Source organism: Hyperolius riggenbachi, chromosome 1, assembly GCF_040937935.1.
Source record: "Hyperolius riggenbachi isolate aHypRig1 chromosome 1, aHypRig1.pri, whole genome shotgun sequence".
Lineage (NCBI taxonomy): Eukaryota > Metazoa > Chordata > Amphibia > Anura > Hyperoliidae > Hyperolius > Hyperolius riggenbachi.
Genome location: NC_090646.1, coordinates 431584634 through 431612198, shown reverse-complemented (window position 1 = coordinate 431612198; position 27565 = coordinate 431584634). Strand labels below are relative to the sequence as shown.

Sequence of the window (27565 nt, the reverse complement as noted above, 5' to 3'; positions counted from 1 at the left end):
CAACAAAACCTACCAAGGACTGTTTCAGTTAAAGGACATCTGAGTTGAAAATAAAGTGATGGGAGATACAATTGTATCTTTCCTCCTTCTCCTAAAAATGACTTTTTTTAAAAAATATCCTGCAGTTTTATTTTTTATTAAAATTAAGTTTTTAAGTTCTTACTGTTTCATTGTCTCTGCTTAATGACACATTCACTGAAGTATGTCAGAGCTAAAATCTATGACCTATTGATTGGTTTTTATCTTTTCCCTGCTCTCAGAAGCCATTTACTGCCAGGAAAGTGTTTTATGGTTGTAATTCCTTATTGGTGAGGGTAACACAATGGTCCGACCGAGTCTTGACCCAGACAAAAACTGTCACTTGCATACCTGATGTTGAACTCAGAGAGAGAAAGAAAAAAAGGAACACACAAGTCATTTATGTGCTTGGCACTGTACATACACGTCTATCTCAGCATGTCACATGTCACCTCGGTTGTCCTTTAAGGATTACCATTATTCAGTGCACTGAGGATAATGCATCGCACAAATGCATGGAAAAAAATGCCAGTTTGCAGAAGGCCATGAGATTACTATTACAGACAGGAAGCAGGAATCAAACTGGCAAAATATAGAGCAAGTTGGACTCCCCTATCCACATTAGCACAAACAGCTCATATAGCCACAGTGATCCTGGTAACTGCTAAAAACCTGAGTAAGAACATTCATGAACAAAGTATTAGTCCATATTATTGTGTTCTTTTCATAAAAACACATATTTTAATCATGCTCAGGACCATTATGTGCCTGTAGCAAAGCTAGAATGCATTCAATCACTTTCCTTTGCAGGCACCTCTACTTCCTCTGTGTGAAGGCAGTCTGACTTCATTTCAATATCGACCCTTTCATATATCACAGTAATGCCACTAGCTTTCAACTTCACGCTTCTACATTAAAATGTCATTCTTTTTTTATCAAGCATTTTGAAACTCCACTTATTGGGATCCTTAGAAGCTGACATCTATGGATTCAAACAACTGAATGAAAAACAGAGTAAGATCTAATCTTCAAAACTAGTATCTCCTCTCATTTGCAAGTGATTTGCTGTAAAAACATAAAGCATGATTTAAGCCTCGGAGCCTCCCGAGTAGTTCTCTAATTCGCCAGCTGTTTCCTCGCTTTACATCACGATGGAAGTGAGCTGCTAGGAACATTTTCCAGACATTCAGAAAAAGAATATGAATACATAAATTGATTTGCCATCCTACTCATTACATTTTTATTTCTGAGCAAAAGCAAATATCTTTAGGCTGGTAAACAAAGGGGACTTTTATTTACAATCTAAATGTCAGTGGGGCAAAGCATAGTGCACATAGTGAACACATTAATTGCAGACACGCAAGGTAATTGGCACACCCCATGTCACAAAATGCTGAAAAAAGAAGGTCCCTGTCCTAAAGGCAAGTTCAAAGAGCTTCTAATGCAAATAGTCTACAAAATTCACCTGAGCAAAACGTCTATTTCAAGGCACTCATAGCAAAATGGCTTTTTTGTTGTCTTGCAATGATAATAATAGGGGGGTAAACGCACAAACGGATGGTAAACTTAACATGCTGACAGTGCATATTAGGTTTGTAAGGTTACAGGAATTTACGCAGCAAGTTACGTAAATAGTGTGAGTTGCATAACACATGCAACGCTATGTTGCCCATTATACAAAAAATGTAAGTTTGCATTTATTAAGCGAGTTACATTATTTGCTAGTTATGTTATTTACTGTGTGAACTCTATAAACTTAAAGTACCCCTGAACTGAAAATTTTTTAACCTACTTTTAATTCTGATTTATATGCGGTGCTGTTAGACAAACTCCATCCGCACCTTTCAGCCCCTCCTGGGGCCCCCACTCTGCTAAGCCATAATCTCCATCATCGAATATGGGCGGGGAGGAAGCGGCAGTTCCTCTCCCAGAGCCTGTCCCTAGGAATGCCTACTTCACTCCCAGCTATCAGTTTGTGTAATGGCACACAGCGCAGGAGACCCGCGAATTGTGTTGGCTTAGGGAGATTGATTTCAGAATAATCAAATTTAATTAAAAAATTGCTTATTTTTAAAATATAAATCTATAAATTATTTACTCATTGTTTGCTTATTGTAAAATCTTTCTTCTCTCAGATTTATACTCTTAAATTTATCACTGGTGGTGACCTTTTTACTTCTGGCAAGGTGTACCACAGAATATGTTTGTTATGTGTTGCAAAGTGAGCAGAAACAACATCTCGTCTCTCAGAGTGCACTGGGAGAAGAATGTTGCCCAGCTTAGGCTAAATATCACTAGTCTGGTGGGGTTACATATAAATATACAGCAATATACTGTATACAAATAGGAAATGTTTTTGATGCTGAAACCAAGATAATTAATGTGAAAGTGAGTATCCTGAATAACATTGTACTATATGTCGTTACAGTGTTTCTTTAACATGCGCAGTCTGCACACATTAATTATACTGTTCTTTTGTGTACATACCCCAAGGAAACATAATTATTATTGATTTATAAAGCGCCAACATGTTCTGTGGCGCTGTACAATGTAAGAAACAAACATGGGGTACATATTAATATAGACAATGGTATAAACCAATAAACAAAATACAGACGTGGTACAAAATAAAGAATTACAGTGACAAAAGTTACATGACAAAGAAAATGTATAACAAATTCCAAGACACAAAAGGGCAAGAGAGCCCTGCCCTTGTGAGCTTAAAATCTAAAGGAATAGGGGGACACAAGAGGTGGGGTAGTAGTATACATTAAACATACTTAGAAGCAGTGTGGTTTTAGGATCTCTAGTAGGAGTGCAATTTGGCCTTAGGACATAGGGGGAATGGCCAAAGGTAGAGGGTGTGCTTGTCAGAAAAAGTTAGTTTTTTGAGGGAGGGTTTAAAGATATCAAAAGTTGGAGCGTGACGGGTGTCTTGTGGAAGGGCATTCCAAATGAGAGGTGAAGCATGTGTGAAATCTTGTATACGTGAATGCGAGAAGTTCATTCTAGAGGAAGACAAAAGATGGTCATGTGCAGATCTGAGTTTCATTGCCAGGAGGTAGACATAGGGTTATCTTCAAACTATACATGTTGCAAAAGCTCTGAAAAGTTGCATTGACCCTTAGGAGTGTGTTGTGACGCATACAGAACATTGAACGTTTGCTTAACTGCCACTGTAAATGTGCTTATTGTCTGGTAAATGTACAGCATGCTGTTGTTATTCCTATGGATGTGAACATACCATAGAAATACAATTTACAAATGACCATTGTAAAAAATAAGCAATTTTATTCATTACTTTTTTTTAGTACAGTTCCTCTTTAATTGTTCTGGCATGCATAAAAAATTCCCAGAGTTAGGCTTTAAGTGCAAGATTCTTGGGATTATTAGGGAGTTGCAGCTGTTGAGTTATTGAAGCTCAAATAAACCCTAGTGGCAACATTTCTGACATGGCTTGTAACCTGATATTACAGAAAATGAAGCAGGTCTCAACTGCCACAAGACCCTTGAGGCCAGATTCAATTACAACTCTCACAAACATTATTTGGACCAACGTTTTACCTTAATGGTTCCCCCTTTATTCCTAGTCATAGAAGACTCTTCCCTGCCCATGCTCCGTGCCTCCGAATGCTGCTGGTATACTCTCCTTCCTCAAAGCCCTGATCAAAGCAACTTTGGCTCTCCTGCTGGGGGTTCTCATTGGTCCACTGATTTGGCAGAGGGCAGATGTTCTGCATTCCACCATAAGCCCCTTCCCAGAAGTGGGGATGAGTCCTTTGTCCCTGACATTGGAAAAAGGTGCTTTGCTGACAGGATCCTCACGCCACCCTCAACCATACACCCCAAATCAAAGCACCAAATGTATCATGCTAAGAAGTAATGCACTGAGCCCTTGGACAATGGAGCTGAAAAGAATGCAAAGCTGCATTCAACTGTAGCAACACAGACACTTCAATCCCCCCCAAAAGATGGTACAAATTCATATAAAAGTCACTACAAATTTAAAAACTAGTAAATCTGTAGACCAATGTTTAATTTGACAAATAATATCAAGTTTTTGTAGTCATCTTGCCTGCTTTTAGACGTTTGCTTGCATTTGTACATAACATGGTATAACCTGTACAGGAACAGAATAAGAGTATTGTTGATGGAGATGCTCTGTGCATAAACTATAACTGACCATTTTAGACCATGCTCCAGAATGTAATAAAGCCGGCATAAGACACGTAACAATTCAGATTCTACCCGGAAACACAGGTAAATGTAGTAATAATATAAAGTACCCACCAAGCAGCACTATATGATGTCTCTGTGTCACCAGCACCTCACTAGACAAAACCGAATAATAATTAAGAGCTGATACTTGGAAAAAGTAAATAACATAGTCATTCATATCGGCTACATTTGCTGAATATTTTTCTTTCCATTATTGAGGGTGTTTCTGAAGTGTGAAATTCTTTGCATTGGAAATCTCATAAAAATAACTGAAATTCACTTTAAACAGACAGGAAAGAAAAACAGGTTTATCTGTGGTATTCTGTGATTTTAAAGGCAGGTTTAACAAACAAAACCAGACTTGCCCCTGTGATTTTGTTCACTGTATGACCATCAAAGGTAATAATCACATAAGAAGCAGCGAGGTTAAATCTTACTCTAGCATTATACTGTATAGACTACTTAGTTATTAATATTATTTTTAGTATTTCTATAGTCAAGTAGTAGTAAAGTATAGTAGTAGCTCCAAGAACACATTTTATCTACACCCTTTAACTTCTAAATATCTAACAACCAACGAATATTGTACTGAGGGGAAAGACATATCCTGAGGACAGCCCTATGCAGTACAGAGATATCAATGTTTGCTCAAGTAGCAACAAGCAATGTATCAATATTAAAATAAAAACCTTCCCAACTGGGTTATGTGGGAGGTACCAGTTAGAACCACACAAGTGTGCTGGGGTCCTTGCTGATCCCCCACCTCCCCCTGTCTACGTCTCAGCGAGGGGTTTAGCTCCCCAAACCTCTCATAAATGTAAGTGTATATTAATAAACAAAAACTACTGATAAATACCTTTACTTTTCCTGCATAAGTTACAGTTTCATAGCGGCCTGGTATCTTAGACCTATCTTATCCTTAGTAGCTGACAGGATGGTCCCCTCCCATACGTTTTTGTGGTGGGAGGGTACTGGCTGTCCAGTTAATATCCTCAACCATATAGGGAGGGTGACGAGACATGTGCCATGTTCTGCTTCCATAAGCTCTGGTAAAATGTTTGTGAGTAGCATCTGATACTATAGCGCACAGCATAATGAAGCAGGGGAGGCTGCACACAGCATAATGGAGTGTGGGAGGCTAAGGGGCACTTAGTGATGGATAGTGTACTGGTTAAGGGCTCTGCCTTTGACATGGGAGACCAGGGTTCGAATCCTGGCTTGGTCAAGTACCTATCAGTAAGGAGTTCAAGGCAAGACTCCCTAACACTGCAGGGTGGCCTCTTGAGCGCGTCCCAGTGGCTGCAGCTCTTGAGCGCTTTGAGTCCGAAAGGAGAAAAGCGCTATACAAATGTTCAGATTATACTGATGCAGCAGCCTGAATCTATGAGAGGAAATCACAGAAGGTGGCCAGCTCACAGTTATATGGTGGTCTACATAAGGAAATAAAAGGTGCTTAGCTTAGTTTTTTAATTAACACTTAAGGGATGTTTGAGGGTAAAGTTGGGAGAAATTAAAAAATTTCCATGAAAAGGGTTTTAATAAGAAAAAAAAAATAAAAACCTGTGGGCATTCTCTCAAAGTGTCACCTATCCTTCCGATGTGATTGCTTAATGCACTGCCGCCTCTTCCTAGGTAATTTCTCCCTCACCCCACTGGGGAAGTGGATGGTATGGACGTGTCCTCATAATCCAGGAAGTCCTAGTGCTTTTGATCACGTCATCATGTAACCTAATGCACAATACAAACCAAGAAGTGATGAGACGAAACGGGCTGTAGGAGGCCCCACAAAGAACCTGCGACAGCCAGGACCTACTGAGCATGGACAGTAAGGCTGCTACTATACATTTAGCTCAGTGGAACAAATTGCTGCACAAAGTGTTTAAGTGAATATGCTAAAGCATACCCGAACTGTTAAAAAAAAGTTGCTAACTGCATATTGTGATCTGTTATCCTTCCTCTGGAGAGGAGTCCACCTGGGTCCCCTGTTGGGGTTTGGAACATCTATGCATGTATGCCTAATGTCATGCCACAATATCCACCAGTAAGAGGAGTAAGAAAATCTCACAGTAAAGGATAGAAATCTCTTGTGTATGTAAGCTGTTTTTTTCTTTAATAGGTAGACACTTTGACAGTGGTAAAGCATCCTTCTTCATGTCTGAAGGAGGAACATCTTGCACAACTTTACATACTGCATCCATCCTATCTCACTCCTAGAAGGCTTATCAAAATATGCCATAACAATTTTAACTTGTGACCATGCTGTAAAATACCAGCATACCAGCATACCATGTATGTAGAATAACTACTTATTGTATTAACACAGCAGGAGGTGTGGAACACCTTCCTTATGCCTGCTACATTTCCCATCAGATTGATGGATCCAATTGATAATTTCTGACATGTCTGATCTGCTTCCGATCAATAACACGATTTTGTGCAGTACTGATCTGAAAATCAATCCCGTTATCAATCGGGATCAGATTGGACACGTCAGAAATGATCAATTTGACCCATTGATTGGATGGAAAATTGCATTGTGTGTACCTAGCACAAAGTGAATTTAGGCCCAAGACATGACACAAAAGAACCAAGTTTAACTAAAAGATTTGAAATTTCCCTATTGTATGGATACAGCAGACATGCAGAAAAATCACTTTACGAAAGTTACTTTCAGGTCAATACTCTCTACTACAAAAAAAATCAGAAGCAAATGTACACTTCTATATTTTATAACTCAATAACAGTGAATAATCTGAATAAAGTTGTACTTTAACAATGATTTTTCCTCTGCCATTGCCTCCCCACCATCAAACTTCTTGGATCTCTCCATACAATCAAATGTAAGCTGCAACATCTGTTTTCACTGCACAGTCGGCTGACATGTTTAAAACAAACCTAGAGGAGCCACAATAAAAACGGCCAGCCTTTTATCAGTCTAACAGCCCTTTGTATTCCGTTTCTTTGCTGTAATATGCATAGCTAATAGGGGAACAAGCATTAAACAGTAAGCAGAAGTTAAATAAAAATGTTATATTACTCTGGAAAGCTTCTATCAATGCTTTTTAATATAAACATCATCTTGGGTAAAGCCTTTGGAGATTTCCTTATGCAGCCATTGACAAATAAACGTTTTCTTGATGGGGAGGGAAGACTCACGTCTGGGAATATCTACGCTGCCTTCTCTGTATGAATCATGCAAAAAATATCATTCACAATTCAGTGTGGCTTTCAAGACACAATTCATGTGGTTTCCTTATTTCCCCAAAACGTGACCACTCCTAAGTGCCCCCAAAATGAGGTATACGAAAAGCTATTTCCCTCCTTTTGAAACACTCTTTCCCAAGGGACTACATTAAATAGAACTGAGCTAGAACCTCACAATCAGAATTTATAGTTTCACCTTTGGATGAATTGTTAATTACAAACAGAAGGCCAGGAGCTAGGAAATTATGTTGAACATTTGCCTGCTTTAAAAGCAAGCTGGATGCGCCACATACGGTAATGATATTGTAAGAACTAATTAGGAGAGGAAAACACTAAAAAGGTTGAGAACTACTGAGACAATGAAAATGAGAGAGTTTGGCTTTTTTGTTAAGACTACCAGTAACAGAAGATGCGCAGAGTATGTTGATGCTTTATGAATAAATGATAACCTTCATTTAAGAAGAAGAGCTTGTATGATTAGCAGAGGGATATAAAATCTTATTCCAGCAATGATGTCTTTTCCAGTAATCTACAAAGAAGCAATTCCAATGTAAAGCCAACAGATACAGGAAAATCCTAGCATCTACAAATACCGGGTAACAACATAACATGCTTTCCCTCTGATAGATTTCACTTAACAAAGAATAGGCTAATAGAGGAGTTCAGTACATTTTTACAAAGTGTTATGATAAGATTCAAAATACTTTGTCTGGCCTACAAATCTGTCCACAAAACCTGCCCAAGCTACATTTCCGATCTTAGGCCCAGTGCACACTGAGCGGTTTTAGGTGCGATCCGCCGGCTGCATCCGCATCTAAATATGCTTGGCTAATGTATTTCAATGGGATTGATGCACACCGGCGGTTTGAGGTTTGTAGCAAACTGCAAACGTGCCTCCTGCTGCCGTTTGCGGTTTGCAGAATCGTTTCTGCCTCAATGTAAAGCATAGGAAAAATGCAAACCGCTCTGAGAAACGCTACTTCAGAGTGGTTTGCCAGGCGTTTTTGTTACAGAAGCTGTTCAGTAACAGCTTTTACTGCAACAATATGTGTAATTTGCTACACAAAAACGCACCCAAAACCACTAGGTATGTTTAGAAAACCTCTCTAAACATTCCTAGAATCGCTCTAAAATCAGCTCCCAAAACCGCTAGTGTATTGCGGATTTGCTAGCGGTTTTGATGTGCACTGGGCCTTACTCAGAGGTACACACCCAGCCGCTCACTCCACTCCTCCAACGAACTTCGCCTGACTGCCAATCCCACACATGCCTCCAGGACTTCTCACGAGCTGCTCCAACACTATGGAACTCCCTACCTCTCCCATTAGGGTTTCCCCCTTGTTCAACATCTTCAAGGAGGCCCTCAAAACTCACCATTTCACTCTAGCTTACCCCTATTCACTGGTGCTCTAAACCCGCAGCTGAACTCAGGTCCCCACCTTTCATGTCCCTACCTATCCCTCTAGATAGTAAGCCTTCTGCAGGGTCCTCCTCCTTGTGTGTCCTACATGTTCAGGCACCTCCATTACAGTACAGCCATCCTATGAATCTGAGTGAACTCTTGAGTGACCTCGGCTTGCCTAATCTCCATGCTCCCATCCAGTGACTGACTAAGCACCTAGTACTCATACTGTGCTGCGTGATCTGGTTTGCATGTACTCCTGTATTGTCTTATTGCTGTATGTCACCCCTAAATATTGTCTGTAACCTTAACTAATGTCCAGCTCTGCATAATATGTTGGCTCTTTATAAGTACAATAAATAAATACAATTTTCAGTGGCCATTAGTAATTGGTGAAGACACTTTCATTAGCCATGAGTTACTCTATGGGAGTTGGAAACTTAGGAATTCACCCCAAAATTACCGTAAGCTTGAACCCTTCTCTTCATAGGTTTGAAAGATGCCCTGTTGAGGATTTCGAGTTGCACAAAATCTGCACTCAAATTTGTGCATAACTTGGTTTTAGTTTCCTTATTGATAACTGGGGGATCTTGGACACTAAGTGTAGTAGGCTGTCAAGGCACACTGGGTAAAATTTGTGTCCCTAGTTACCACAGAGCAAAGTACCACAGGTGCAATGTTTCACCCAAAAATCAATTGTAAAAAATGCAGCAGCCTCTTCTGCGTGTAAGCTTATCTCCGTTTTTATGAGTGCTACAGATATTTCATGCAAAATCTGTCATGTCGATTTCCCAGTTTAAGTGAATAGTGGTAGTGGAATTGGCCATTGAAAAAACCTGTTTGTGGATACAATAAATACAGGAAATTTAGACTTGCACTTTTTATAAAATGGCTCATTTATGTACTTAGAGGTGCACAGTAACGCATTCATATGAATGTTAGAAAAAAGTAGGCTACTCTAAAAAAAAAAAAAAAAGGTTCATCTATTTCTGAACATTCAGAGGGAGCTTTTTCCTGTCCACAAATGCAGTAACACCATCAATTTGGAAATATTACTGAATCTAAACTGTGTAAAATAACTATGATTTCCCCAATAAGGAAAATGGCTTTGAGATGGTTTTTGCCCCGTAAGCTAAAGTAAGTTCTGTTCGCAGGTGCAATAATTCAGAGCAAGTATTGCAGCAACCCCACATCAGCCGGGCGCCAGGTGAAGTCGAAAATAAAATGGTAATTGAAATTACCTACATTTTACTATATACTACCCTAAACCTAACCCTTAACCCTTTGTTTTGGGTGCCTAACCAACCCACCTAATACCTTACCCAAAGCATAGGTGGGGTGAACTATGTATTAACAGACACAAGATAATTCTGTGGGTGGCAAATGCCAGTCATCTGAGGGGAAAAAAAGAGACATTGGATAATGCTCTACCACAAATTATAGCGTAGCAGTTGCTTCCTATGTGCACTGCAAGATAAAATGATCCCCATGGAAAACAGAACTATGTTTATATAGTATTTTAAAATGTATCACAGCAACTTACCTCAAAATAAAAAGGCATATGTGAAATCTAACAATAACCATTCTAGAAAGCACAAACATTTGGAAAAAAGTAAGGGTAAAAAATGCTAACCGATAAAAAGTAGATAAAGCATAGCCGCTTGAAAACTGCCCAAAAAGGCAGATGCCTGTCTGTCAGCTCGTACATACTAGTGCACACATACTGTATATGCGGTGGGATTTCATGGGGAGAGCACCCTGAGACTTGTCTACGCACAGTGGCAGAAAGACAACTCTGCCTGCCTTCAATGAGCTTTTGTGTTTTTAGCTAAGCAAAGGGTAAAGATCATTTTGATTAAGCTTTTGAAATGGACAAAAAGTGAATAGCCAAAGAGAGTAAACCACATATTTTACTGTGGCGACTGGAAAACACTTTGAAGTTCTCTTGTGCCTTAGCAATACTTTTTTTTGCTAGCAGTCAAGTGGACAATCCTGACATTGACAGCTGGAACAATAGTATCAGGTAAGAAGGTGATGTGAAATCCCTACTTTGCATAATTATGTTGTGAAAAGAAAATTCCTGCACCTGCAGGTGATGTAGACAGCCAAATTAAGCCAAATGAAACCTTTGTTGAAATTTGTCATTAAGATACATATTCCTTGAGGACTTTCTGTCTGGATTATCAGAATGGGAACATACCCTGAGGTTACCTCGGTATTGGACAGCAGGTCAAAGGAGAGATAAAGAATTGGCCCTCTTACTGTCAAAGATGTCTAGGAATGATAGTAAACAGATGGTACGAGTTCCAGAGTGGATGCTTCGGGTCTAAGAAGAGCAGAGGACAGGTGGGAGACCAGTTTGTTTGCCATTATGCTTAACCCTGTGCAAGAAAATCTCAAGATATAAAGACATTTTGAAACAAAACAAACTGCTCAGCTTCAGAAAGATCTGCCTCAGTCACAGGTATTAACATCCTGATGATGAAACAAGATAATGGCTCAAAACACACATCTGAAAGCAGTATGAACAGCTAAGGACTATGAGGTGTGTTTTTATGAGCCCCGATGTGAGTCCAATAAAAAAAAAATCTGTGCAGAGAACCCACACATGCAGTCTAGAGAAAGCACCCTTCAGTCATTACACAGAAAGAGTGTGAAGGAAGACTGGTGCAGAGAGGGCAAAGAAGTAATGTCAAATTTAGAGACCCTGAATTCTGCAAATTCTAATAGTTCACCATTTTGTGGTTGGTTGATATATGTCTCTGTTGGATGTGTTAAGGCGGCGTCCATCATGCTTTAAAGTTAAACGGGGTATTTGGGTGTCATACTTGAGACTAGAAGCACAAATTGTTACATAAAGCAAATGGTGCGTGAAAGTGATGTTATTTATTGTGGTAAATGTAAGGTATTCTTTGATATATTTCTTAAAGTCTTGTAATGTGCATAGTGGACTTTACTTGCATACCTCCCAACTTTTTGAGATGTGAAACCGGTACACTTAAGCCACACCCCTGACACACACCCTGACACACCCCTAGTCAATTTATATATATGAAAATCTGCAATGTGGTCATTAAAAAATGGTGGGGAGAAGGGTGAGGGTGGCCATGGGAGTGGAGGTGAAAAAAAGGATCGAGGCACCAGCCGGCGGCTATGTGTGGGATGCGGGTCTGGGATAAGATTGTCCCTCCCTCCCTCCGGATGTGCCCCCCAGTGTCCCCCTGTATGGAGAGATAAGAGCGCAGCGGAGCGGGCAGTCTTACCTTTCCTTCTCGCGTACCGGGCATCTGTCTTGCTTCAATCCACTTCCTGTGACGTCACAGGAAGCAGGAAGCCGAGAAGACCAGATGCCCGGAAGGAAGAATGGTAAGACTGCCCGCTCCGCTGCGCTCTTATCTCTCCATACAGGGGGACACTGGGGGGCACATTCGGAGAGAGGGAGGGACCATCTTATCCCAGACCCGCATCCCACACACAGCCGCCGGCTGGCGCCTCAATCTTTTTTTTTTCCTCCGCTGCCTGCCGGGACACATGGGGGGGGGACCCCTCCCCCAACCGTCCCAACGAAAACGGGACGGTTGGGGCCCCTGTACTTGGCACTATGACTGTAATTAGTGTGTATATGCTAAACATCATACAATATACTGCTAAAAATCTTCACTAATAGTTGTCTGATGGGTCTGACTATTTTAAAGCACAGTCTCCCTTTCTCCAGTTCTGGTTGCAGTGGGTTCAAACAGCTTTATCTTTGGTTTTTAATCTGAATGAAATCTGAAGAAGTTTCTTTACTTATTACACTTATAGTGATTAACATTATTGCACAGAGATGAAAGTTATTCATACACTGTTTTAACTTATATGTGCTTTCTGGCAGTATATTTGTACTTATTAAGTGGTGATATATATACAAGGGTGAATATTGTTTTAGTAGTTCTGTTGTTCCAGTAGAGGGGATATGTGTATGTATTACTGCTATTCTGTGTCTCTATCTCCTTTATCTGTGTGAATATATGAACAGATACAAACAAACCAAAGGGTTCGGGTAGGTAGGGTGATCTGAGAGCACCCTGGAGTGAAAACAAAAAAACACAGACACCGGGAGCCCCAATAGTGTAGTATGTCAGACAATTGAAGCAAATGTTGGAAAAGAAAGGGTACCCACAAAGGGAGGTTGCAGGCGGGCAACCAACCACTGTAGGCGGGTGGCGATGCACAAACCCAAGTCCACTCGGGTGTCCAGTCCAACTGGACGTGGTCGCTCTCTTGTTGCAAAATAGCTCTAGATTGTTGTAGGAGTAGAAAGCCCTAACCAAAAAGAATACCCCTCCCGAAGCGGGGTGTGTGACATAAAGGGGGATAAGAGGCGCCCAGTTGATGATAAAACTGCATTTAAAACAGTTAAAATAGAAGGGGTGAGGAGGTATACCTCAATGACGACAAAGTCAGATAATGACAAATAATTTTAGTATGCACTTGTCAACGCCTTTCGTGGGTCTCAGCCCACTTCCTCAGGCCGAATACAGTGCCAGAGTTCTCTATAACCGAGCTCTATATAATACAGCTTGGCAATAGAGAACTCTGGCACTGTATTCAGCCTGAGGAAGTGGGCTAAGAGACCCATGAAATGTGTTGCCAAGTGCAAATTAAAGTTCTTTGTCGTAATTGAGGTAAGCCACAGCACCCCTTCTATTTTACCTGTACAGGTAATAGAAAAATATCATACGTTGGGCCATCTGCAATTAACTTTTTCATCTGAGTTTTCTCCTAGGAGATAATTTTTCATCTACAATTTAGAAAAGCTCCTCAGCAATTTCAATGGAAAAAAGTACCAAAAGTAGGTGAAAAAAGTATTATCAAAATTATTTTGAGTATTTTTTTTTTTTTGCTCTTTGGTGGTTTAACCACTTCCCGACCGGCACATGTACAAATGGCGGCCGGGAAGTGGACCCCGCAAGGACCGCCGCATGTACAAATGGCGGCGGTCCTTGTACGGGCATGGGCGGATCGATCGAGTCATTCGTGACGTGATCCTCCGCCGGGGACTGGCTCCGCCCCCCTCGCGCTGTAACCCGCCGGCCGTTTGGAAGCGCCGGCGGGTTACTAGCACCCGGATCGCCGCATACAAAGTGTATAATACACTTTGTAATGTATACAAAGTGTATTATACAGGCTGCCTCCTGCCCTGGTGGTCCCAGTGTCCGAGGGACCACCAGGGCAGGCTGCAGCCACCCTAGTCTGCCCCCAAGCACACTGATTTCCCCCCCTGCCCCCTGATCGCCCACAGCACCCTTCAGACCCCCCCCTGCCCACCCCCCAGACCACTGTTTGCACCCAATCACCCCCCTAATCACCCATCAATCACTCCCTGTCACTATCTGTCAATGCTATTTTTTTATGCCCTAAACTGCCCCCTGCTCCCTCCTGATCACCCCCCCCACCCCTCAGATTCTCCCCAGACCCCCCCCTCCCCCCGCGTGTACTGAATGCATCTATCCCCTTGATCACCTGTCAATCACCCATCAATCACCCCTGTCACTGCCACCCATCAATCAGCCCCTAACCTGCCCCTTGCGGGCAATCTGATCACCCACCCACACCAATAGATCGCCCGCAGATCCGACGTCAGATCACCTCCCAAGTGCAGTGTTTACATCTGTTCTCTACCCTAAACACCCACTAATTACCCATCAATCACCCCCTATCACCACCTGTCACTGTTACCCATCAGATCAGACCCTAATCTGCCTCTTGCGGGCACCCAATCACCCGCCTACATGCTCAGATTGCCCTCAGACCCCCCCTTATCAATTCACCAGTGCAATATTTACATCTGTTCTTCCCTGTAATGACCCACTGATCACCCGTCAATCACCCGTCAATCACCCGTCAATCACCCCCTGTCACTGCCACCCATAAATCAGCCCCTAACCTGCCCCTTGCGGGCAATCTGATCACCCACCCACACTAATAGATCGCCCGCAGATCCGACGTCAGATCACCTCCCAAGTGCAGTGTTTACATCTGTTCTCTACCCTAAACACCCACTAATTACCCATCGATCACCTATCAATCACCCCCAATCACCACCTGTCACTGTTACCCATCAGATCAGACCCTAATCTGCCCCTTGCGGGCACCCAATCACCCGCCTACACGCTCAGATTGCCCTCAGACCCCCTCTTATCAATTCGCCAGTGCAATATTTACATCTGTTCTTCTCTGTAATAACCCACTGATCACCTGTCAATCACCTGTCAATCACCCATCAATCACCCATCAATCACCCATCAATCACCCATCAATCATCCCCTGTCACTGCCACCCATCAATCACCCCCTGTCACTGCCACCCATCAATCAGCCCCTAACCTGCCCCTTGCGGCCAATCTGATCACCCACCCACACCATCAGATCGCCCGCAGATCTGACGTCAGATCACCTCCCAAATGCATTGTTTACATCTGTTTTCTACCTTAAACACCCACTTATTACCCATCAATCACCCCCTGTCAATGCTACCCATCAGATTAGACCCCTATCTGCCCCTAGGGCACTCAATCACCCGCCCACACCCTCAGAACGCCCTCAAACCCCAGCCCTGATCACCTAGCCAGTGCACTGCTTGCATCTATTCCCCCCTCTAATCACACCTTGAGACAACCATCAATCACCTCCTGTCACCCCCTAGCACACCTACCCATCAGATCAGGCCCTAATTTGCCCCGTGTGGGCTCCTGATCACTCGGCCAAACCCTCAGATCCCCTTCAGACCCCCTTCCGATCACCTCCCAAGTGCATTAATTGCATCTATTTTCCCCTCTAACCACCCGCCATCAATCACCTCCTGTCACACCCCTAGCACTCCTATCCATCAGATCAAGCCCAATACAACCTGTCATCTAAAAGGCCACCCTGCTTATGACCGGTTCCACAAAATTCGCCCCCTCATAGACCACCTGTCATCAAAATTTGCAGATGCTTATACCCCTGAACAGTCATCTTGAGACATTTGGTTTCCAGACTACTCACGGTTTTGGGCCCGTAAAATGCCAGGGCGGTATAGGAACCCCATAAGTGACCCCATTTTAGAAAAAAAACACCTCAAGGTATTCTGTTAGGTGTATGACGAGTTCATAGATTTTATTTTTTGTCAAAAGTTAGCGGAAATTGATTTTTATTGTTTTTTTTCACAAAGTGTCATTTTTCACTAACTTGTGACAAAAAATAAAATCTTCTATGAACTCGCCATACACCTAACGGAATACCTTGGGGTGTCTTCTTTCTAAAATGGGGTTACTTGTGGGGTTCCTATACTGCCCTGGCATTTTAGGGGCCCTAAACCGTGAGGAGTAGTCTAGAAAACAAATGCCTCAAAATGACCTGTGAATAGGATGTTGGGCCCCTTTGCGCACCTAGGCTGCAAAAAAGTGTCACATGTGGTATCGCCGTACTCAGGAGAAGTAGTATAATGTGTTTTGGGGTGTATTTTTACACATACCCATGCTGGGTGGGAGAAATATCTCTGTAAATGACAATTGTTTGATTTTTTTACACACAATTGTCCATTTACAGAGATATTTCCCCCACTCAGCATGGGTATGTGTAAAAATACACCCCAAAACACATTATACTACTTCTCCTGAGTACGGCGATACCACGTGTGGCACTTTTTTGCACCCTAACTGCGCTAAGAGGCCCAAAGTCCAATGAGTACCTTTAGGATTTCACAGGTTATTTTTGTTTCAAGACTACTCCTCACGGTTTAGGGCCCCTAAAATGCCAGAGCAGTATAGGAACCCCACAAATGACCCCATTTTAAAAAGAAGACACCCCAAGGTATTCCGTTAGGAGTATGGTGAGTTTATAGAAGATTTTATTTTTTGTCACAAGTTAGCGGAAAATGACACTTTGTGAAAAAAACATTTAAAATCAATTTCCGCTAACTTGTGACAAAAAATAAAATCTTCTATGAACTCACCATACTCCTAACGGAATACCTTGGGGTGTCTTCTTTCTAAAATGGGGTCATTAGTGGGGTTCCTATACTGCCCTGGCATTTTAGGGGCCCTAAACCGTGAGGAGTAGTCTTGAAACAAAAATGACCTGTGAAATCCTAAAGGTACTCATTGGACTTTGGGCCCTTTAGCGCAGTTAGGGTGCAAAAAAGTGCCACACATGTGGTATCGCCGTACTCAGGAGAAGTAGTATAATGTGTTTTGGGGTGTATTTTTACACATACCCATGCTGAGTGGGAGAAATATCTCTGTAAATGGACAATTGTGTGTAAAACAAAATCAAACAATTGTCCATTTACAGAGATATTTCTCCCACCCAGCATGGGTATGTGTAAAAATGTATGGCAATACCACATGTGTGGCACTTTTTTGCAGCCTAACTGCGTTAAGGGGCCCAAAGTCCAATGAGCACCTTTAGGCTTTACAGGGGTGCTTACAAATTAGCACCCCCCAAAATGCCAGGACAGTAAACACACCCCACAAATGACCCCATTTTGGAAAGTAGACACTTCAAGGTATTCAGAAAGGGGCATGGTGAGTCCGTGGCAGATTTCATTTTTTTTTGTCACAAGTTAGCAGAAATGGAAACTTTTTTTTTTTTCTTGTCACAAACTGTCATTTTCCGCTAACTTGTGACAAAAAATAATATCTTCTATGAACTCACTATGCCTCTCAGTGAATACTTTGGGATGTCTTCTTTCCAAAATGGGGTCATTTGGGGGTTATTTATACTATCCTGGAATTCTAGCCCCTCATGAAACATTGACAGGTGGTCAGAAAAGTCATATATGCTACAAAATGGGAAAATTCACTTTTTGTACCATAGTTTGTAAACGCTATAACTTTTACCCAAACCAATAAATATAGGCTGAATGGGTTTTTTTTTTTAATCAAAAACATGTTTGTCCACATTTTTCGTGCTGCATGTATACAGAAATTTTACTTTATTTGAAAAATGTCAGCACAGAAAGTTAAAAAAAATCATTTTTTTGCCAAAATTCATGTCTTTTTTGATGAATATAATAAAAAGTAAAAATCGCAGCAGCAATCAAATAGCACCAAAAGAAAGCTTTATTAGTGACAAGAAAAGGAGCCAAAATTCATTTAGGTGGTAGGTTGTATGAGCGAGCAATAAACTGTGAAAGCTGCAGTGGTCAGAATGGAAAAAAAGGGTCTGGTCCTTAAGGGGGGTAAAGCCCGCGGTCCTCAAGTGGTTAAAAGGCATTTTATGAAAAGATGTGAAAATATCACCTAGGAGAAAACTCTAATTGCAAAAAAAAATTAGAAGAAGAAGAAGGAGCAGCTAATTGCATAAGGGCCTTTGTCCCTTAGGACCTAACCTTCAAGTACACAAAGTGATGGCCTCAATCACTCGTAATCAATTAGTCAATTGTATTATTCAAGACTAATATAAAATATAGGGCTAATGTAAAAATGTATATACAAATGTCTGTTGGGCCTAAAATATGTATAGACACTGGTTTGTCACCTAGTCCACATAGAAAGTGTCATGTATGAAGGACACGGGGGAACAGGTGGAGGGAGGTGTTTGCTCTCCCCACACAAAAGCCTATGCAGGTTGTGGGGTTTAGCTATTCCCACCGAATGATCCCCTTAGGCTGGGTCTACACTAGACCCGGTTGCAGGACGGACACTGCAGTCCGGATCAGGGGAAGTACCCACCGTACTGCAAACTGATGAAAGTGCATCAGTTTTGTATCAGTTTCCGTTCAGGTTTTTCCCTGACAGAAAACGTCTCTATCATTAGGAAGGAGTGGGAGGATTTTTTGGGCCAATCATAAAGCTCAGGCTATCCGTTTTCACATCCGTTTTTTGCCTGTGGAGCTGGAGATGCGTTTTCTCATTGCTTTCACTACCCCTGCGTGTATCCGTGGTCCTGATCCGTTGCGTGAAAATGCAGCAGGTCCGGACCTTCCGTTCAGGTTTTGAAAACGGATCCCCGCAAACGCAGACGGATCCGTTTACTTGGGTGAGGCTGGCTGCTATTTTAAACATTAGTATCCGGGACTCCGTTTTTCATCAGGTTTGAAAAACGCAGCCACGGATACGTTTCCGGACCTAGTGTGGACCAGCTCTTAGTGTATGGTCACCTCAGACAAAACGCGGCCCAGCACATGTGAAAGAGTTTCAAATTCGCAGAAGTGTGTGGTAAAGGAGTACAGATGAACAGTGTGGTTCCACTGGTAAACACCCACAAATCACCCCTCCACCGCACTGATTAAATTATGTGAGGGACACCTGTAAGTATCAGGAGTTGTGGCGATGCAGCTCTCATTGCCTTCTGAATATATGGACAGCGTATTGAAAGCAGTGTGAAAAAAATGGTGCATTCTGGAGTAGGCTAGTAAAGCTCAATTCCCACTTGAGCGGATGCAAAATGGGCACGGTGCACTCTGTCCATTTTGCTTCCACTTTGCGCCGTCTGTTCCACGCCCCCCTGTCCGTAATGATCACCACTTCCTGCTGTCAATTGCTGCTAATTGCCCCTGCTCAGTCCCTCTATTCTCAGCATGGAGGCCGGCAGAAGCATGGGGCTCTCCATAGGCTGCCTTAGACCAATACTCCCTAGCAACAGGGAAAATTTTCATTGGCCCACCATGAACCAATGAGAATTCTTCCTGTTGCTGAGGATTCCCATTGGTCTTCTGCAGCCCACTGGAGATAGCCATGCTCCTGCCAGCCACCTGGCTGTGTACAGAGACTGAGCGTCGGTGGGCCACGTAGCCCAGGGCAGATGCGTTACCCCCATAGCCTATATGGGGGATTGCATCCGCCTGCCTGGGATTATACTGACAGTAACTATATTTGGAGTAAAACTCCTTTTCTCCTAAGTTTTCCCCTAGGAGATAATATTTCACCTTCTCTTTAAAATAACTTTTCATTTTTCTTGCTTGCTGGTGGCTTAAAAACATTATATTGAAAAAGAGTGAAAATACCACCTTGGAGAAAACATAATAAAAAGGACCCTTATTCAATTCACCTTTTCGCCTAAATTTTCTTCTAGGAGATAGAGTCTCATCTTTTGTTTATAATAATTTTTCACCACTCTAAAATTGAAAAAATACCAAAAGTGGATGAAAAAGTATGGTCAACAGTATTCCTTGCTTGCTAGTGGCTTGTTTCACTGTCACTTACAATAGGAAGTAAAAATCTGACAGATCTAACAGGTTTTGGACTAGTTCATCTCCTAAAGGGGAATTCTCAGAATGGCATTTGTTTAGTCTGACTGCCAAAATAGTGTGCAAGGGAGAAGGGAAGCTGGTCAGCATCTATGCATGGATCATTTTCATAGACTGCTTTAGTGAAGAAAATACAGAGAAAATATCATGAGGAGATGGCCCATTTCAAAATCTTTACTGCCTACTGTAAGTGACAGCAATATGTGAGAAAAGAAATGTATAGTTTATTTTACCCTGGCATTAATGTACTTCTTATAAGTATGTGTACACATGTATTTCAAATGCTATAATTTTTTCACGAAAGTTGTGCTTTAATTAAGATTACAGGTAGTCCCCGGTTAACAAATGAGATAGGGACTGTAGGTTTGTTCTTAACCTGAATCTGTTCTTGAGTCGGAACATTGTGCCATCTCTGTCCCCTGTACCTCCTCTGTGCCTTCAGTGTCCCCCTCTGTGTCACCTCTGCCCTCTGTACCGGTTTATACAAGTTTAAAAGCCATTTTTTATTTGATTTTTTTTTTATCGATTTTCTCAAAAACTACAAGTCCAATTTGAAATTTTTTTTTACTTGTTCCCATGGAAACAGAGACTCCATGCCGTTCGTTTGTAAGCTGGGCGGTCGTAAGTCGGGGACTACCTGTATACTTGTTTGATGTTACTACATCTGGGCTGCGCAGTTATCTTCTTCAGTATATCTGTAATTCTGTTTACTTTGAGCACTTATTTTTGACCATCTGAAACATTTGTGGACATTTTCTGATGCATTCAAATCTGACAGGATTATTAATCAGACTTTTGATGTGGCACAATACACTACAGAACACAGCTTCAGCTATTGCTCTGTTGTCTATTAGTATGGTATTACTGTGGAAAATGTATTAATCTAAAAAAATAATTTGTAATATGATACCAACGAACAGAAAAATAGATTAAAACTTCTAAAAATAAAATGTGAAAATGAAAGTACTGATAAATGTAGTAAAAGCTATAAACCCTTGCAGGCCACAAATCGCTTCTTAAAAATGAGATTTCCCAAAGCCATGCAAAATAAATTGCAGCTGTTAGACTGCAAGTCACAAACAAATGATCAAAGGTCTAATTGGCAATAGGTCTATTGTTAGAATTGTAGCGACATTTATAGAGTTAAAACAGTCACCAGTCAAAAATCAGGACAAACCATGGAGTAAATAAACAACACTCCTGCCATTTACCTCTTTAATCAGGAAAACAGCTTTTTCTAGCTGACATCTCTGATTGCAAGCATATGGGGACATGGTTATATAGCAAACAGCTAGGATTAAGTGTAACCTGAGCATATGGAGCTTGAGAAAGATTACTACTGTTCTTTTTGGGGTGCAGAAAGTTTGTAGGCTTAACTCTGCTACATCCCTGAGAAGAGACATTATAAAGCTCAATTACATATGGGTAAAGTGAACATGTGCAGATAAAATGAATTTTTTCCAAATCTACATAATGACAGCAGTTAGAGCTGGAAGGCACAGGATTCTGAATCAGCCACATGCTTAAACTACTAAATTACACATTCTGCTAAATCAGTCCTTCTATGTCCTTTCCTCCCTGTTTAGCAACAACCAGATGAGATTGGACAATTTCATCTTTATATCAACAAAGCACCATGATTACGTGCTTTGCTGTCAAATATAGTTCTAAGACTGATGCCTAAATTGAAATCTCTTAACCAGTTCGCATTCAGTCGTTTTTCACTTTATGCATCCGAGCTATGTTCACCTCCCATTCATTAGCCTATAACTTTATTACTACTTATCACAATGAACTGATCTATATCTTGTTTTTTCCGCCACCAATTAGGCTTTCTTTGGGGGGTACATTTTACTAAGAGCCACTTTACTGTAAATGCATTTTAAAAGGAAGAATAAGAAAAAAACGGCAAAAAATCATTATTTCTCACTTTTCGGCAATTATAGTTTTAAAATAAAACATGCCTCCATAATTAAAACTCGCGTATTGTATATGCCCATTTGTCCCGGTTATTACACCGTTTAAATTATGTCCCTATCATAATGTATGGCGACAATATTTTATTTGGAAATAAAAGTGCATTTTTTCCGTTTTGCATTCATCACTATTTACAAGCTTATAATTAAAAATTTTTTTGAAATATTTCATCTTTACATAGATATTTAAAAAGTTTAGACCCTTAGGTAAATATTTGTGGTTTTTTTGTTTTTTTTAATTGTAATGTTTTTTTTGTTTTTTTTTTCAATTAAACATTTTATGTGGGTATGTTTGGGAGGGTGGGATTTAAATTGTATTTGTTTTAGTAAATATGTGTATTTTTATTTTTATTTAACATTTAGCTGTAGTTTACTTTTTGGCCACAAGATGGCAGCTATGAGTTTGTTTACAGTGACGTCACTCTAAGCGTAACACGTACGCTTAGAGCGACGTAGGGGAAATCGGAAGCAGAAAAAGCTAGGCTTCCGAGAGAAGCTGTCGCTTTTTCTGCGGGGGGAGGAATCAGTGATCGGGCACCGTTGCCCGATTCACTGATTCGCTGGCTACCAAACCGCGGGCCGGGAGAGCGCGTGCACGCGCGCGATCGGCCGCGGGAACGCGCAGGAGCGCACATGGCTTCCTGGACGTGAGTTTCACGTCCAGGAATGTCAAATAGTTAATTCAATTAATATTCCAATGGCACTTTTAAAACCGTTTAAGGCCCCGTTCACACTTGCGGTTTTTTAAAAACCGGAACGGATGTCTGGACCGCACCGGATCCGGACCGGACCTGATCCGTACGGTTCCTATCCGGATCCGTTGCGGATCCGGTCCGTTTGCATCCGTTTTCCGTGCGGTATGAACACGGTTGCGGTCCGGATCCGTTTGAGATAACAAGCTGTATAATAATACCTGGGGTCTGGGAGGACGGCAGAAGCTCTGGGGTCGTTGTAGGGCCTCACCTCCTCGTTATCAGACGTATCGGACATGTTGCTGCCGGGGAGCTCCAGCGTGAGGTCGCTGCTGCTCCACTCTGTGGGCGCTGGGCCCATGTGTCCCCGTCCAGGATGGCCGCTGTAGCATGGAGGAAGCAAGGGAGGTGGGGTGGAGCGTCCGCTTTTTACGGCCAGTGTGTTGTGCGCTCTCCGGTTCTCATTGCTTTGTATTGGCCGGATGCAACAGTCCGGCACCGCTCCGGATACGTCTGCTGGAGGAGCCGGACCAAAAAATAGCGCATGTTGGGTCTTACGCCGGAGTCCGGATCCGGTCCGGCTCCGGTCCGGACGGAACGGACGCATGTGAACGGACGCATAGACTTTCATTGCTGTGCCGTGCGTCCGTTCCGCATGCGGTCCGGCTCCGGCACGGCGATTCCGGACGGCGACCGCCAATGTGAACCGGGCCTTAGCTAGGGAACAAAAATAAGTTATAGATCTCCATTGGATAAAGCTAGTTCAAGACATTAAGGTAAGTCCGATGAACTGTAGTGAGCTATGGAGTCTATTTACTTAAAAATTAGGCACGAAGAAAGCATGCATGCATTTTACCACAATACAATATGTATTTTGCACAACTTTATAGCATTATACAAACACGTGCATTACATGTATAAAGCATGTTTCATAAGCAATGTATGCATTGTGTGTGTAACGTGTTACGCAAACTGTGTAATGCATTGCACAGTAATAGACCCCTACATTACTTAGAGAACAAGAGAATGGCCAACTTGAAAAAACAGTGCTTGATGGCCATAGTCTAGCTGTTGATAAGTCTACTTCCGCTTCTACTCCGCAGTTTATTTGGTTTCCAATGTCCTCTAAGGTTTCTAAAGTCCTCTTAAAATGATAACTTAGGGATCGTACACAAGTGCAACTTTTCCACATGGTCAACTCAACAGCATGGCCAAGCGACTGCACGATTTTTATTTTCCACGCACCAACCAACTGAATGACTAACTCATTTGCATATTGCGGAACAACAAACTGCACAATATAGTTGCGTTCAAAACAAGTAGAAGTCGTTCAAACTACTTGTACATGCGTGGATAACTACACGTACCACAAACATACACATTACTTACAGATATATACACAAACCTTAGCACATGCTACGCATGACACATAACTCAGCACATGCTATGCATCAGACATGCACACACTCATCCACACATGCTATGCACACACTCAAAGATACTTCATATACACTAAATTACCTACAACCAGGATTGATCTACATTAATAGGAATAGTAAAAATTAAAGAACTCCACTCTAAATAATCAGTACAACCATGAATAACATCAATGCTACCCAAAAAAACAAAACACACAACTTACAACCATGATTTTTAGTACCACGATTCACAGAAATGCTACAAAAATAATATACTGAACACTAGCAACTCACACCTTGCAGCAATCGATTAGACCCTACATGTCAAACTCCGGCCCGCAGGCCAAATCTGGCCCTTAGAGCCATTAAATTTGGTCCCCAAGTAGTTTACCCACTTTGCATTAAGTTTGGCCCACTCTAGACCACCAGGGAAGCTATAGTGGAGTTGAAGCCCTAGATCACCAGGGAAGCCATTTGGGGGAGGTAGGGGAAAAGCACTAAACACTAGGGAACTGAAATAGGGGAGGTCAGGGGCCACTAGACACCAGGGAACTGTATAGGGGAGGGAGGAGGACTACTAGACAATGGGGAACTGTATAGGGGTTGGAGAGGAGCAATTAGACACCAGTGAACTTTATAAAGGAGGAAGGTGGCCTGTAGACATTGAGGGTGGCCCACGACTAGGCCCCAGTGTTCAATGTCGGCCCACTTTGTATTTAAGTTTGACATCCCTGGATTAGACGCTTTCGTCTGAATGTCTAATTGGGCAAAAAAAAAGAAAAAATCTGCAGTGTATGGCTACCTTTACATAGGTACACCACAATATATAAAAACTATATAACATACATACCTAGCACTTTAATAAATATAAAACAAATGTGAGGGCCAGTGCACATCAAAAACCTCTAGCAGATCCGCAAAACGCTAGAGGTTTTTGAAGCAGATTGTCAGAGCGGTTCTAGGCATGTTTAGAGAGATTTTCTAAACATGCCTAGCGTTTTTTGGAGCGTTTTTGTGTAGCAGATTTCATATATTGTTAAGATGCAATATCTGGTTATGGATAGGCACACCTTACCGTGGGTGTTTTGGGTGCTCAGCCTTGATGCAGAAGCAACATCAGTCCAGTATCAGCAATTCAAGTTCGGCTGGCACACCAGTATCAATAATCAAGCTGTTTTATTGTATGCAGAACATGACAACTGTTTCGGGGCCACGGAGGGTCCCCTTCATCAGATAAAGTGCAGACATACGGTATTGTCTGCACTTTATCTGATGAAGGGGACCCTCTGTGGCCCCGAAACAATTGTCATGTTGTGCATACAATAAAACTGCTTTATTATTGATACTGGTGTGCCAGCCGAACTTGAATTATTGTTCATATATTGTTACAGTAAAGCTGTTACTGAACAGCTACTGTAACTAAAAAACGCCTGGGAAACCGCTCTGATCTAGCGTTTTTCAGAGCAGTTTTCCACTTTCCTATACTTTAACATTGAGGCAGAAATGCATCAGAAATCTAAAAAAATGCTGCAGCCCCCAAGTTTGCGTTTGTGGAAAAAACGAACCGCTCTGGTGTGCACCAGCCCATTGAAATACATTACCCAAGCAGTTTTCAAACTGCTAGCATTTTTAAAAACGCTCATGAACCGCTCTGGTGTGCACCAGCCCTAAAAAAAAAACAAAAAAAAAACATACCCAGCCTTTCAAGGAAACAAACACATTAGTAAAATAATAATAATACGAATAATATTTTTTTCCCAGTGGCTTCAGTTTCATTTTAAAGATGAAAAACAAAAGCATGCTGTAGTATATGTTGAGAGTCTGCTCCCATTTAGGAATCTGCCAGTAATCCATTGCTCCAACATAACTTATTGATTCAAATTTTGTTGATTTTGTGTAGTTTAGTGATCAAAAGTTTGATAGGACATAAAAAAAAAATGTCAGCGCGATGGACAGTGGAGGATCGATGGCCCCTAGTGTTGCACTGCTGAAATCCATTTTAATTGAGTTTGCTGTGTAGGGTAGCAATTGATCACTATCTAATTGAATTCCAATTAGATAGGACTCTATCCACCCATTTGATAATCTTAAGAGATATTTGTTTTATGGAACCAATATTACCCCACCCTTCCAATAACTGTCCCCGCATTTCCCAAAGTCTTTTTTAGGGCAGACTGACAAAACACAATAGAACAGATAAGTCCAATTTATAACAGAGTAGGCTGATGGTAAGGATGACGCTATGTGGAGACCCCACTGACCAAAATTCTGGTATTGTGATGAAAATTGTTGCAGATAAAGAAAATGTAAGTTGTTGAACCCAAACAAATAAAATTACAAGAATACATATAAAAGCTTCAACAGACATAGCTTCAGCAGACATACCTTGCCATTCCTAAGCTAGAAAAGTTGTCTGGCACTATGAGAACATCAAGTCTTGAGAAAGGATGAGTGCCCAATACTGCATTTGCAGCTTCAAGGGAACGAGGTAGTAAGTGAAGCAGCAAATCTTTACACCTATCCAAAAGGACATCTGGAGTGAAAACACGGTATGGTATACACATTTGTGTGTAGGCTTCAGGACATCTGTAACGACATGGGTATTCGGCATGCTGGCATTCTGGTTTCGATCTGGTGGACAAAGAAATGTGTTATTACAAAATAGATAATTAGGGTATGGTGCTCATAACATCACTTAAAGCCAATCTTTAGGCACCTATCTCATAACAATATTGAATAACTTAGTATCTACAGGGTGGGCAATTTATATGAATACACCTTAATAAAATGGGAATGGTTGGTGATATTAACTTCCTGTTTATAGCACATAAGTATATGTGAAGGGGGAAACTTTTCAAGATGGGTGGTGACCATGGCTGCTATTTTGAAGTCGGACATTTTGAATCCAACTTTTGTTTTTTCAATAGGAAGAGGGTCATGTGACACATCAAACTTATTGGGAATTTCACAGGAAAAACAATGGTGTGCTTGTTTTTAAGGTAACTTTATTCTTTCATGAGTTATTTACAAGTTTCTGACCACTTATAAAATGTGTTCAATGTGCTGCCCATTGTGTTGGAGTGTCAATGCAACCCTCTTCTCCCACTCTTCACACACTGATATCAACACTGCAGGAGAAATGCTAGCACAGGCTTCCAGTATCCGTAGTTTCAGGTACTTCACATCTCGTACCCTCTTCCTATTGAAAAAACAATAGTGTGGTATATGGGGTACAAAGATAGTGGGGCCATTCTTTATCAATGGAAACCTCAAGGCCACTGGATATGCGAAATTGCTACATGATGATGTGTTTCCCTCTTTATGTACTGAAGCTGGCAAGTTCCCTGAGTTTTTCCAGCAAGATGCTGCACCACCACATTATGGGTGTCAGGTCCGAGCATTCCTAGATGAACTGTTTCCTGG

General features: G+C 41.6%; 1 protein-coding gene across 8 annotated transcripts in view; it reads right to left on the bottom strand.

The window, feature by feature from the left end:
* AOPEP (aminopeptidase O (putative)) overlaps positions 1-27565 on the bottom strand; it is a 539579-nt gene that overhangs the window by 409010 nt on the left and 103004 nt on the right. For all 8 annotated transcript variants that reach the window (XR_011020920.1, XM_068237287.1, XM_068237306.1 and 5 more), the window contains exon 5: positions 26528-26773. Coding sequence is in view for 7 of the 8 variants with exons in the window: in XM_068237287.1 (XP_068093388.1) it covers positions 26528-26773 (246 nt within the window). In the remaining variant the exon portion in view is untranslated. The remainder of the gene's footprint in view (positions 1-26527; positions 26774-27565) is intronic.